Below are 15,313 nucleotides of genomic sequence, written 5' to 3'. Positions count from 1 at the left end.
ATGAAAAGAAATTAGATTCTCGAACGATAACTGGATACTTTATTGGTTATCCAGAGAAATATAAAGGATATAGTTTTTATGTTCCAAACCATAGTTCAAGATTTGTGAAAACTGGTAATGCAAGATTCCTTGAGAATTGTGAATTTAGTGGGAGTGTTGAGAGACAGGATGTGGATATACAAGAAAATAAAGTTGATTTTCATGTGCCTATTAAAGTTCTAATATCCACTCCTACTCCATTTGTTGTTCCAGCAGTTGTTGAAGGACCTAACAATGCTACACAACATAATGATGAAACACATCCTAAAGAAGCTAACCTACAAAGAGCTAATGAAGGTGAACCACAAGAAATGCCATTAACAAGATCTCAAAGAGAAAGGAGATCGGCAATTACTGATGATTACGTGGTTTACTTGCAAGAGTCAGATTTTAACATAGGAATTAATAAGGATCCAGTTTCCTTTTCATAAGTTATAGAAAGTAATGAGTCTGATAAGTGGTTAGATGCCATGAAAGATGAGTTAAAATCTATGGAACAAAATAAAGTATGGGATCTTGTTGAATTGCCTAAAGGATCTAAATGAGTTGGGTGTAAATGGGTCTTTAAGACCAAGCATGACTCGAATGGCAAAATCGAACAATATAAAGCAAGACTTGTTGCCAAGGGTTATACTTAGAAGGATGGTATTGACTATAAAGAAACATTTTTATCAATCTCAAAGAAAGACTCATTAAGAATTATCATGGCATTGGTGGCTCATTATGACTTAGAGTTACACCAAATGGATGTGAAAACAACCTTTCTAAATGGAAAACTTAAAGAGGAAGTTTATATGGACCAACCTGAAGGTTTCTTAGTTGAAGAAAAAGGCCGTATGATGTGTAAACTTAAGAAATCAAAATACGGACTTAAGCAAGCTTCCATACAATGGTATATTAAGTTCAATGATACCACAAAGTCTTTTGATTTTAAGGAAAATGTCATTGATCGATGTATATATCAAAAGATTAGTGGGAGTAAATTTATTTTCTTAATTTTATACGTTAATGATATCTTACTTGCTGTAAATGATTTGGGCATATTATGTGAGATTAAAGATTTCCTCTCAATGAATTTTGAAATGAAAGATATGGGAGAGACATCTTTTGTGATTGGAATAAAAATATTCCGTAATAGATCACAAGGACTGTTGGGATTGTTTCAGAAAACCTATATTGATAGAATTCTATAGAGATTTAATATGCATAAATATTCAGTAGGAATTGTTCCCATACAAAAAGGGGATAAATTCAGTCTTAATCAATGTCCAAAGAATGATGTGGAACGTAAAGAAATGGAATCAATTCCTTATGCTTCAGTTGTGGGCAATTTGATGTATGCTCAAACCTGCACAAGACTCAACATTAGCTTTGCCATTGGAATGCTTGGTAGATATCAAAGCAATCCTGGAATCCATCACTGAAAAGCTAAAAAGAAAGTTTTACGATACCTACAAGGAACTAAGGATCACTTATGATACCTGTAAGGAACTAAGGATCACATGCTCACTTATAGGAGATATAATCATTTAGAAGTGGTTGGATACTCAGATTCAGATTTTGCTGGATGTGTTGACAGTAGAAAGTCTACTTTTGGCTACCTGTTCCTATTAACTGAAGGGGCAATATCATGGAAGTGCCAAACAGTCTATTATTGCTTCATCCACTATAGAAGTAGAATTTGTGGCATGTTTTGAAGCCACAATTCATGCATTATGGATGTGGAACTTTATCTCAAGACTTGGGGTAGTCGACACCATTAATAAGCCACTGAGAATTTATTGTGATAATTCCACAGGAGTTTTTTTCCCCAAGAATGACAAATATTCGAAGGGTGCAAAACATATGAAATTAAAGTATTTTGCTGTTAAGAAGGAAGTTTAGAAACGAAGAGTGTCTATTGAGCACATTAATACTGATTTCATGATTGCAGATCCATTGATCAAAGACTTACAACCTAAGACATTTAAAGAACATGTGCTTAGAATGGGTTTTGATTGTATTAATTAATGATGTATTGGCTTTGACACTCTGAGCTCATTGATGTGTTTCTAATATACATTAAAGTATTTCCTATTTCTCATGATTGTGTACACATAATATTTTGAGTAAATTCTAATAGAAAAAGTCTTTTGAGACATTATTGTGGACTATGATGTGATAAACATATATCGATTATGTATCTACTATGGTCAATTACAAGTATTGTGGTATATGGAAGGAAGTATATGATTAAACAATGTACAATCGCTATAACCTATACTTAGTAATTTATTATAGGAAGGTAATTATGAAGTATATTATAGAAAGTATTTGTTTATTTTATGTGCGCCTAATATTTATGTTATTAAAGTTTATATCACTTAATTATTGTGCCAAGTGGGAGAATGTAAGATTTTATCCAATAATTAATATTACTATATGGGCCAAAATCAATCCCTTTAATGTGGCCCAATATTAATTGATATTTACTTTAATTAATACAAATCCTAATTAGACAAGGATTATTCTAATTGAAGTAAATACTAATTCTAATTGTGTAAGAATACTTTATGGACGTATTAGATTATATATATATATATATATATATATATATATATGAACTGGTCATTTCTCTACCCATAAGGTTATGTACATTCTCTTTCATAAAGTTAGAGATAATAGGGTTATCTCGAGAAAGTCTTCTATTGCTAAAGTCTTATGTGTGAATCGAGAAGAGTCAAGAGGGAAAAATCAATTTATTAAATTAAAGGGTCTCTCTTAATTATTAGCATGACTCAATTAAACTTTGCACCAGATACGTTTTCTAGATCTGTGAGAATTTATTTGTTCAAGATCCATTATTAGGATGATGGTTGAATCTTATGTTTACGATTCACATTTTATTATTGTTATGATCTATTAAGATTTATTTTACAACCAAAACTCAAAATCATTACGAGAGTCTAAGGGTAGAGCTAACAGTGTTTCAATTTTTAGTAGCCTTAGGGGTTGGCGACCACCAATACAAGGCCGACGATATGACCCTAGATGTGTAATTATACCAAAGCACCCTCCCGCTAAGCTAACTCAGAAACAGATCACGTCGACTTCAAGCTCTATTAAAGCTAAAACATAGCAAATCTTCAAATTTAAACCCTCATCAAGAAGTCATGGGACCTGCAAGTAAAGACTACACAACTAAAAACTATTCACTATCCAGTCCAAGAGGATCTCTTACTCTAAGTTAGGGAAGGAGTTGTCCCTAGAGAAAGAGTTGTCCCCTGTTTGAATGAGGCAGGAGAGACCGCAAATGGATATAGAAAGAGACAAAAAGAAGCCTTTCAAAGAGCATAGAGATGAGAGGAAGTTTATCTCTATAGAAATCCAGAGAGACAAATGAAACCTTCCTTGAGCTTTCTCTTTGTATCTAGATGTGATCGGTTGTTGGCTTATGATTTGGTAAGCCCTCCATTTTCGACTCTTGCCAACTTGTTTATGTTGCTTACACACTCACAACTCAGAGGGTAATTAAAACAGATTGCGTGGTTTTGACTTGCAGCTAAATTTGAGTTTTTTTTTTTTAATTAAATTTGTATCAAAATTGTTTTGAATTGAAAGTTAACTTAATTATTAATTAAATCGTTATAAAAATTATATTTTTTTATAAATTATAAATAATTTTAAATTAAATCAATTCGAACATATAAACTTCTAATAAAATAAGAATTTTTTTCTCTCTAACGTGATACCTACTTGATAATTATCATATAATTTAAAAAAAAAAAAATAATCATCCTATAGTGTAATAGGTCATAATTTTAAGTATTTTTGTAGATATATAATAATTTTTTTTAGAATTTAATTTACAATATTGTTATTGTTATTATTAGGTAGCTTGAATTTTAAATATATTTTCATAGAGTTGAATTGTGACTCGACGTAAGAGTTTTGCACTGCGACTCTATTGAAATAAAAAATAAGATTTATGATTATAGTGACGAGTATAAATTTTGAAATATTCTGTCATTTACAGTAAATTTATAAGAAATTTAAAAAATATATTAAAATTAAAATTTGAGAGTTCTAAATGATTAGATTTTACTCTTTTTCTTATATTGCATGTGAATGTAGACTCACTTTCATTAGCCATATTACAATTTTTAAAGAAATAATTATAGAGTACAATAATGATTTTATGTAGAAAATTTCATGGTAAGTTAATAATAAATAAATAAACATATAAAAATAATTTTTTTTTTAAAATTATAAATAACAAACAATTATTTTCTTTTTAAAAATCAACAATTATGTTTATATATGTATTGATTTATATTTGATTTGATATTACACATCACATGCCCACAAAAAATAACAGTTAGATTCTAAAATTTCTCCTTCTAAAGATGTGATTATGTGCATGCTCAGCACGTGAGACTGCCTTACCAACTCCATTTCTTCTTGTTCGGTGGACAACGATGCGCGTTTCTAATGGAAAGATGTCTGGACCCAATTAACAATTTGTTCTTTGAGTTTATATTATAATTATATATTTTTTCATTTCATTAAAAATAATTTTATATTATATTACATTTTCAAAATTAAAAATTTTAACACTTATTTTTTTTATAAAGTTTTTTTTTTCATATTTTATAATTTTGCATTACTTTTATAAACATTTTATACTTTAAATTTATACATAATTTTAGTTTTTTTTTATTTTTATATTGATAGTATTGAGCATTTATTATCATATTAAAAGAAGGGGTGAGCAGATTTTGGTTCAAATTGAAAAATTAAATTGAATCAAATTAATTCTGTTCAATAGGTTTGATTCGATTTTATATTATAAAAATTTTTGTTATTTTGGTTCGGTTTGATTTTGAAGAGAAAAAAAATTGATTAAACAAAACCAAACTGAATAATAATTTTATATATTCAAATTGAACCAATTCGAACTGAATCAATTTTTAATTTAATTTATTTTTATGGGGAATTTATGAATTATATATATATATATATATATTTTAATTTCATTAATTAATAGTTATTAGGTTCAAACCAAAATCAAAATTAGATCAAATAGCTTGAAAATCAAGTCTAAATTAAAAAATCAATCAAAAATCAAAACCGATTGGTTTGAACCTAACTAAATCAAAATAGAGCGGTTCAGTTCGATTCGATTTTTTTATCCATTTTAATTCGGTTCGGTTTGATTCGATTTGAACCAAATGCTCATCCCTAATTAAAAGTGCAATTCTAATTTTTATAAATGTTAGTCTACTGAGCTATCCTCACTTAATAATAATCTCAAGGATTTGAACTTAAAATCTCGACTCAGATACCAATTATAAAATTAAGTGCTTATTATCGTGTCAAAAATTTAAATTGATAGCAAAATTACGACATTAACTCTTTATAGCATAGCAGTCCAAATGCTATAAGTCAAAAGAATCTGACTTACTAAATTATTCTCTGTCAATAATATTTTATATTAAAATTTTAAAAATCAAGATAAAAATTATTTTCCTTTTAAAAAAATAATTAAATTAGCAAAATAAAAAATAATGAACTTTATTTAAATTATATTAGCGTCATTTATATGATTACAATCTCAAATTTCAAATAGAGTTAAATAAATAAATAAATATGTAAGATATGTTTGTGGTGGTATATCATTTCAGGTGGAAAGTTCACTTTTTATCCACTTTTACTTGACATAACAACATTATTTTTTTTTAATTTATTTAATTTTGACAGAAATTCAAGTAAGGTCCTAATAAATTAAGTACTGAATTAAAACTCATTAATATATTTTTTCAATATTCAATTTTTAAAAAATTATATTAAAATTTGAAATTCTCATCGTCATTACTGGAATACTCACAAGAAGACAAAATATATGCATCTTATCATCTGGAGGAGTCTGCCAATTTTTCAATAAGAAAATTCTATAATGATGAGAACACAAATTGACAAGTACGTACAACAACAAACAAAATCAGTGTATATTAATAAAAAGATTACCAGTTAATTAACAATGAAGCGGGCAAATTTTCTCCACCAAATTAATTAATGTTGGAGATGATCATCATCATAATCATCATCACATCACAGGGAGAAGAAAATTCATCGACTTCATCACCACTTGAGGAGGTAATCTTGCTGTCTTTCTTTATTAGTAATCTGCTCATCATCTTCCAGCAGCAAGTGCTCCGTAGCAAACCGCTCCCTCTCATGCATTCTCCTGAGAATTTTTTGTTACTGAGCACAAGCTTAGGTGCGTATAATTAGCAGATATTATATATATATTCAACCCCAAAAACAAGCGAGAAAAAGAAAAAGGAGGGAGGGAAGATCGATTCATCAGTTGGTTGGCTTTTTCTAGCGAAGAAATTCATCTTCTTCAGAGCCAGTAGTGATGCAATCTTTGTCATCTTCAAAACCTTCAAGAGAAGGATGAGGAGAGTGGCCTTTACCAAAAGACCTAATGTGATCTTTGAGTGATCTTTTGTGCTTGAAATCTGAACCACAAGTACAATACCATAGCTTTCCACAATTCTTTTCATGGGTTCGCCAATCTCCTTTAACTGCAAATGTTTTCCCACATTTTCTGCACATAAATGGCTTTGCTCCATGCTTTCTTTTGTAATGCGTTTGAAGGGTCCTGAAATCTTTCAATGGCTTAGCTCTTGGATGGTTGATGTTGTTCTTGCACCCTTGTGCACAGCAATAGCAAGGTAGCCTCAACATTGCTGCTGGTTGTGTTCCTTTAAGTGAGTCTGGTCCCCTTCTGAATTCAGATCCATGTCCCCACATATGCATCTGCGCACACCAATCAGGATTAAAGTTCTCTTTTCTTATAAATTAGGACTTAATCACCTATATGAACTTAATATCGGTGTGTATAAATTGATCTGAGAATGACTCTAATTATAAGTAAAAAAGGTCTGAAATTTACAAAATATTTCTTATTAAATTAGTTTACACACACATATATATATACATACATACATATATATATATATATATATATATATATATATATATACACACACACACTATGGTATACCAAAATAAACTTAATTGTTCATTAATCAAGTGCTTATATTGCAAGATTTTAGGATTTCCAATCAATTGATATGCTAGGAAGTGACTCTAGATTTGATCCTCTAATGAATAATTTCTCGCACTTATTCTGGTTAAATAGTTGTGGATGGGTAATTAATTAAAAACAATGGGAATTGTTTTTAGTTAAAGGAATGAGTATCCAATAAAGTAGCAAAACCCCTTTCCCATTCCGCTGGGGGGGCTACTTTTCTCTTTATCTTTAGATAATTTTTGCAACAAAATATATTGCCCTCTTGGTATAATCATTTTCAACTTCTTTACTATTGTATCTCTTTTTTGGCAATCTTGCCTCCACTTTAATGTCTTCAATCATTCTCTTCTACTTAATTATTAACTGCTTTGGTTAATTTCATGAGATTTCCACTTACACCAACTTTCCCTTTCTTCCCATAGCTTCCACACATAAGGGGAAGCAATGATAGAGAAGAGAACTAATTTGCTTAGCTGAAGGGAATGGAATATATCAACAATTTAACTTCAAATTTTCAATCTATTTCTAATATAATTGGCTTTACATTTTATAAAATTATGTTATTTTAAAAGAATAATCAATAATTAAAATAACACAAGACACTATTAAGGGTCTATAATATATATATATATATATATATATATATATATATATATATATATATATATATATATATATGAACTCATAGAAGAGGGTCTAAATAGTAATTATAGTACAAGTTGCAAACAAAAAAAGAAAATTAAAAAGACAAAAATAGTTGCTACTATCCTTGAAAATGTATGTGCAAGTATTAAACTTTTCACATATGAAATTGGACTGTTATATGGAGGAGGAGGAGGAGAAGAAGAGGAAGAAGTGATAAATTTGCATTATTAGTCCCTCTCAGCAGGTTTATTTTCAAGGCAAATAAGTTTTAATTAATTAATAATGATCATGTCGATCTTCTTTTTATTAATTGTTCAAAATTATGAACGATAGTTTCACTTTACTAAAGGATCAACAACTTTACATGATCTTATTAACCAGATGCGTTGTGTTAGTTAATTACAACTTACAGCTTGTCCTCACGTAGAATACAATCTCTTGAACTGCTACTTTGCCCTCAATTTTCTTACTTGTTAAAAATTATTAAGTCTGTCTCTCTCAACACCAACTGTATTTAGAGATAGAAAAACATGCAGTATGCATATTAATCTTAGATTTATCTCATCAAATAAAATCAAAAAAGTGGGGGAAATATCAAAGAGAAATATGTAGGGCCAAAGAGAAAATATTGGAAAACTCCAAAAAAAAAAAAAAAAACAGAGAATCATGCATGCGCAATAACAATTTATAATCATTCTTGATGAATCTATGCATACCTAAATCCTTAATTATGTATGTCCAAAGAGCAGATGATTGGCATAGAGATGAAGATTAATTAGGGAAAATATATGTTTGGGAAAAATTGATTACTAACCTGCATGTTATTGTACCTATTGAAGGTTTTGCTGCATATGGAGCACTCAAACTGCATAGGCCCTATAAGGATCTGAGCTGGAGTTGGGATCCAAAACCTATTCTCTGTGTTGAAGGGGCAGTGTCCATGGACGCTTTTCTTGATGGCATGTTGCTCTTCTTCCTTATTAAAGTCAAAAACTTTTGTCTCGACTTGAGAATCTCCACCACTATTAGGCAGTCCAATGTGCAAGGCCACTGTAATATTCTCTTCTTTAACTCCAACAGTACTAGTTTCTTGCACCCTCATACCCTCCTCTTTCAATGTTTTACTATCCTCTGAGAGTCTGCTTAGAAGAGGCAAGCACTCGACGGTTTCTTTCACAAATTCTTGCTGTTGATGAGGCAGTTGTTCTTGCGGGTACAAGAGAGGAAGTTTTAGTATGCTCATAGGGTTTGTGAGCTGAATTTGTTGAGTCACGGAAGAAGAAGATGATGATGATGAGGTAAGTGAAGAGGAAGAGGAAGAGGAGGAGGAAGATGGCTTGAGCCATTCAATGAAAGTAGGAGATAGAAAGCAGAGATTGTTGCCCTCCTTCCATAAATCCATGTTTAGTGATGAGAAGTGAGAAAGAGAGAAGGTCTTGAATTCTCTCCCTGAGATGGTTTATATGTAGACTTCATGTGGGAAAGCTTTGCACTACTTAATGGATGGTTTTTGAAAGGTAATTTAGTTTGTCTTTTAGGAAATCTTTCTCCTCTACTCCTTTTTTTTCAACCTTGAGTGAGAGAAAGAGAGACATTAGTGGTGGGGTTAGGGAAAATGACATGCAAAAATGGGAATGATCAATAAATGAAGAGAATCCTAGATTAGTTTTTGGACTATTTATTATTTATTTGTCACAATGCTATAATTAACTTTGAATATAATTATACATTATTATTATTATTATTATTATTATTATTATTATAGGCAAAATAAATAATTAAATTTTTCAATATAATGTTTAGATTAAAAAAGTAGGTCAATAGTCCAATAAATAATGTCAAATTTCAAAATTTTGATACCCTTCATTCTTTTTAAAAATTTAGATATTTAATAAATTTAATATTTTCATTTGGGGTAGGAGATCATGGAATTTGGCTCATGGAATATAAATGTTTATCATAAAATACATTGACATATTGAGAGTGCATGACCTCACACATGGAAGCAAGGAGCATTTGGTCAATACCTAAAAGAAATGATATAAAACAGAAACAAACTTAATCATGGACATTCAAGGAATGTTAATACTAAATGCTTAAATTTATGCTTAGGGTAGTTTAACTTCCCTCATTATAACATCTTATGGCTAGAGAATGACATATATATATATATATTCATTAACTGCTATGCTAATGACATTATACATCTTAAATTAGTGGGTGTATGTGAACAAAACGCTAATGTCAAATTTCTCACACCACACGAAATCCATAAGAGAAAATCGAACTTTCTAATTAACCAATTTGAAAATAAGATTGTGTATGGAGATTTGTTATGGCAGAGTCCTCCAGGCTCCAACTAAACACATGTGGTTATTGAACTTTATAGCCGCGTTAAAGGATGAGAAAGTACAACGCTTGTGATAAGTAATCAAGTCGCAAATAATCTCGCCAAAACTTGCTGTAATCACCAAGTATACTTTTGTTTTTTAAAAATATTTTTCATATTTTCTAGCGTTTGAAACATTCAGAAAAATTAGTTAATAAAAAATATTTTTTTAATTAAAAAAAAATTAAATTATTTTTAAAGGAGTAATAGTGTCAATGAAATTTTAATATATTTTTAGAAGAAATTAAAGATATAGCGTCAGTGAAAGAAAATGGCTAAAATCTTTGAACAAACGTGTAGAAGAGATGACCCCATGCACACTACTATACAAAATTATGGAAACTCTGTGGATAGTTACCTAGGAGGGTACAAGGTAATGGTTGAAACCTTGAAATATTTGCCGACAAAGGAGATATCTTAAGCGGATTTTCAGGGGATGAAAGAAGAGGCTATAGCTTGCCTTTTCTCTCTCTTTTTTTATTTTAACCTTTTCTTTATGTATCTTATATGCATTGTCTATGATTCTCTAGCACCAAACCCCACTCCCTTCCTTTTTTCCCCTTGATTTCTAATATATATGTAGCCTTTACTCTTTTCCCCTTTCATTCATTAATCATGCATTGTAAAAGCCTATTTGTTGGACCTTATGTCAAGCCATACATACATGACTTACATGCATAAGTTTGATTTAGTGGCACGCATTAGTGTTGAAGCTACTATTAAAATATTGTTTTTTTAAATATATTAATTAAAAATATTAAAATTAGTTAGCCTTTTTTTTAATTAAAAACCTCTCTTCTTTATTTTTCTCATTGTTTTTTCTCCTTTTCTTTTTTACGGTGAGTATATTTCATCCGTGACATTAACCCCCTCCCTTTTATGTCCTTTTGAAATAGATTTACATATGTTTTGAATTGATTTTAGACATATCTCTTTAAATTTATCGATAGATCTTGAGTGAACAAATTCTTAAATTTATCCTTATTGATGAATACTGAGTGTGTGATTTTGCTGTGTTTGCTTCTTTAATGAAATTATTATACGTTTTTATTGATAAGTTTTTTTTTTACTTTTTTTTAGAGAAGAGTGCTCTATAAGATACGGATCCTTCTTAAGATTTGTTAAAAAATCATAGAGTCAAAAAGTAAAATGTATAAAAAAACCGTTGAGTCGAATAGTGGTAAATTACTGCTGAGTGGAGCGAGTTTCTTATTGAATTGGTTAACTCAAATGCTTTGTCAATATAATTAAATCCTTCAAATCAAGATAATTATTATTATATTTTATATAAATGATTTATATTAAATTTTTTTATGAAAAATTATATTGTATTTTGTCTTCATTTAGTAAAATGAAAGATGTATTTTTTATTTTCTAAAAAAAATAATAATCTAACAAAGTTATTAGTTACTTAAATTAATTGATTGATTAAGTTAATTATGTGATAATTAACTAACAAAGTATAATTAAAGGAAGAAGTTTTAGCATTATCTAGTAATGCAAAACTTTACTTACACTTGAAGCAAAAACGTGGCAAAAGAAATTAAAGCTAGTGTTACATGAATGGAGGTTGTAGTAGAATGAAATCAACAATTCAAAGAAAAAGTAGAAAGAAATTAAAATAGAAAAAGTAGAAAGAAATTAAAATGATTGGGATTTTGGCTACATATGAATGGGTTAATTTTTGCACTTTTAAGTGATTTCATAGCTATGCACTAACCGACATACCTACAAGGCTTTGAGGAAACATCTATTGATGCCTAGCTAGCTAGTCCACATAAATAAATTACATTAATTATAATGATGTTTACTTAAGCTTATTTTTATTATTATTATTTAATGTGCATTGCATCAACACTTCACTCAAAATTGTTTATGGGTATATAATATATATAGCTTTTTTACATAATTAATTTCATAATTTGTTTTTATGTAATTCACATTTTCGCAAACTTATAATAATAAGCTATTAAATACATAATTAAAATTTTTTATTTAAATCAAATACATCAAATTTAATGCCAGTGAATAAACATTTGATGCTAAGGTTTATTATTAATTAAACTTATATGTTGATTGTGATAGTTTGACAGTAGCTAATGGCGAACGACGACTCCTTGCCTCAAGGGGCTCCGACATCGTTGGTATTGTCTATTAAACAACTTCTTCATCTGGATTGGGACTGTAAAATCAACCATGTTTATCGTGAGGCAAATCAATGTGCTGATAGACTTGTAGATTTAGCTCAATCTTTTCCTTTAGGGATTCATTTCCTTATGCAGCCGCCTGAGAGCTTGAGGCAATGGCTTTTCCATGATGCTTGTGATGTTTCATATCTTAGAGTTGTGCTGTAGCTTTTTTTGAATTTTGCTTTCCTTTGTGCAAAAAAAAAAAAAAAATTAATATATCTACCAAGCATTGTTCAATAACAATTTTTAAAGTAGCGTTTAGTGTTTTGATTACAATCAAAATTACTAACAACTATTAAAATACTAATATTATTAAACAGACCCTAAGCATAATTACGAAAATTTATTATCATTATTCTATTCATATAAAAAATTATGCAACCTACTATATATATGAACAGATCCCGTCCAAAAAAAAAAAAAAAATATATATATATATATATATATATATATATTAAGACAATCTTAGATGCAATGGACAAAAATAATCATATGACAAATTAAGCACAACGACGAAGACTAAAGAATAATCACAAGAAAGCAAAAATCCTTTCAGTCTTTTAATCGACGAGAAATGAAAAGAGTTTTCATCGTAGAAATGTTGAGGTTATATTTTTTTTTTATTTATTACAATTATTAAAATAATTGATAAATTTTAATTTAATAATAAAATAGTCTTCAAAGATATGATTTCATGTTTAAATCACATATAAAAATAAATAAATAATTCAATAATATATTTAATTATTTTAGATTTTATATTTAATTCTTAGTCAAATTCAATGAACTAAAATATAATGTGGGATATTTATTTGAGTAATGGATGGGTGCATAAATGTGGCCGAAATTGTGGAAAATATGAAAAACTTTCCTCTCTATAATTTGACTTGACTTCATTTTTCCTCATATGTTCAGCTCAGAAATCATTTTTTTTCTTTTTAAGAATAGAGTCGATAGACTTTTCTATTGTTAGCATATTTGGTTATAATCTTTGTGGTGGGAAGCATCCTTTCTAGAAGTGAGCACTATTCGACTTAAACATAATCATTTTGATTTGGTAATTCGATTCGATTTTTAAGATAATTCGATTCGATTTTTAAGATAATTCGATTCAGTTCGGTTCAATTTTACATTCTAAAAATTTTAATTATTTCAGTTCATTTTGATTTTAGAGAGAAAAAATATCGGTTAAACCGAACCGAACTGAACCGAATTGCTTTATTAATTTTTAAATTGATTTATTTTTATAGAGAATTTATGAATTATTTGTAATTATATATATATATAAATTATTTAATTTCATTAATTATCAAGTCTAAATTAAAAAATCTATCAAAACTCAAAACATATTGGTTTGAACCCAATTGAACTGAAATAGAGCGGTTCGGTTCGATTCGATTTTCATTTTTTTTTGTTTGATTCGATTTCTAAAATATGATAATTCAGTTAATTCGATTTGGATAATTCAGTTTGAACCGAATGCTCAGCCCTACTTCTTTTTAAGAATTTATTAAGTGTAACAATTAAATTCTAATGATTTATTACGATAGAATTTATTATAATCAATGATCATAATATGACTGTTATAACGGTTATATTTTAAAATTTTTTCTTATTTCTCATCATCATTGTATGAGGAAATACATTTCAATAAGACCCTTTCAATATATTCCCCACATAAAAAAATTTTCATAAAAGAATTTTTTTAGCAATGAGAAAAGAAAGTAAGAGGTCAATGCAATGAGTTGATTCATATAGGTGTTTACCAATTCTATATATAATATCATCATTTTGATCACAAATTTTTATTTCTTGGCAAGTCTTGTGTCAACAAAACAACTTAGACCCAGATGGCATATATAGCAATCCTATTGCAATCAACTTTCTAATGCTCAACTTTCTAAGTAGATCTAATTCCAAAGTTAGAATTGAAAAAAATTATTTCTTAATTTCCATGAGGACTTGTCCAATTTGATCGAGGTTGCTTTGAAGCTTGCCTTGTTCATCAATGATGGATGGAGCTAATATTTGAATCCACCCAATTTTATAGACTTGATTTTTTTTCAATAATTTATGGAAGGAAAAAGCATAATTTAGCACCTATTATTTGTGCGTTTTATTAATAGGAGCTTAAATTTTTTATTTCATATTTAAGTTACGTCGTTAGTATTTAAGGACCAAATTACAGTAATAAGTCTCTTTATACTCTTAAACTAATATGGCAAATACAATTCACATATTTAGCTGAAAAGGAAAATAATGAAATAGATGAATCACTCTTTTTTAATCTTGTTATATTTTAAATATTATTAAAAAAGAATAAAATTATCAAAATTTAAATCATAAATTTCTGCACACCAAACGTTAATTTTGAAGGAAAATTATGATTTATTGAAAGAAAAAACACATTTTAGTACTTATTATTTGCGCGTCTTATTAATAGGGGTTTGAGTTTTTTTTTTTTTTATATTTAAGAGTCTATATTATTACGTCGCTAGTATTTAAAAATAAAATTATTAAATATTATCCATGTAAACTGAGGTAATAAATTTTTTTGTACTCTTAAACTACCATGATAAATATGCTTCGCATATTCGCATATTTATCTAAAAAGAAAAATAATTGAAAAAGAAATCACTCTTTTTAAAATTTTTTCATATTTTTGATATTATTAAAAAAAATAAAATTATCAAAATTTAAATCCTAAATTTCTGCACCATTAAACAAACACCAAACGTTAATTTTGAACATTCAAATAGAATTTTTATTAAATATATAGCTAAAATAGCCGCCTTGACTTGACTTGACTTGGGTCTCTCTCTCCCTTTGATGTCCTCATTAATTGCATTTTCTCAATGGAAGTGTACCAAACTGAGAAATGTGATTTATTTTTTATAAAATTATTTTTTATTATTTAATATAACATTAAAAATAATTAAATTTATTATAAAAATAATAAAAAAATAATTA

At 28.4% G+C, this 15,313-nt stretch overlaps 1 protein-coding gene across 1 annotated transcript; it reads right to left on the bottom strand.

The window, feature by feature from the left end:
• Nucleotides 1–5,951: 5,951 nt before the first annotated feature.
• On the bottom strand, nucleotides 5,952–9,277 carry LOC110664678 (zinc finger protein WIP3). Its single transcript, XM_021824443.2, has 2 exons — nucleotides 8,580–9,277; nucleotides 5,952–6,843 (listed from the first exon to the last, which is right to left on the bottom strand). Exons 1-2 carry the CDS (start codon nucleotides 9,165–9,167, stop codon nucleotides 6,403–6,405), a joined length of 1,029 nt encoding a protein of 342 aa, XP_021680135.1. The 5' UTR covers nucleotides 9,168–9,277; the 3' UTR covers nucleotides 5,952–6,402.
• Between the last annotated feature and the right edge of the window lie 6,036 nt (nucleotides 9,278–15,313).

This window comes from Hevea brasiliensis, chromosome 1, assembly GCF_030052815.1.
Source record: "Hevea brasiliensis isolate MT/VB/25A 57/8 chromosome 1, ASM3005281v1, whole genome shotgun sequence".
Classification (NCBI taxonomy): Eukaryota; Viridiplantae; Streptophyta; class Magnoliopsida; order Malpighiales; family Euphorbiaceae; genus Hevea; species Hevea brasiliensis.
The sequence above is the reverse complement of the archived record's forward strand: the minus strand, read 5'-3'. Positions and strand labels throughout refer to the sequence as shown.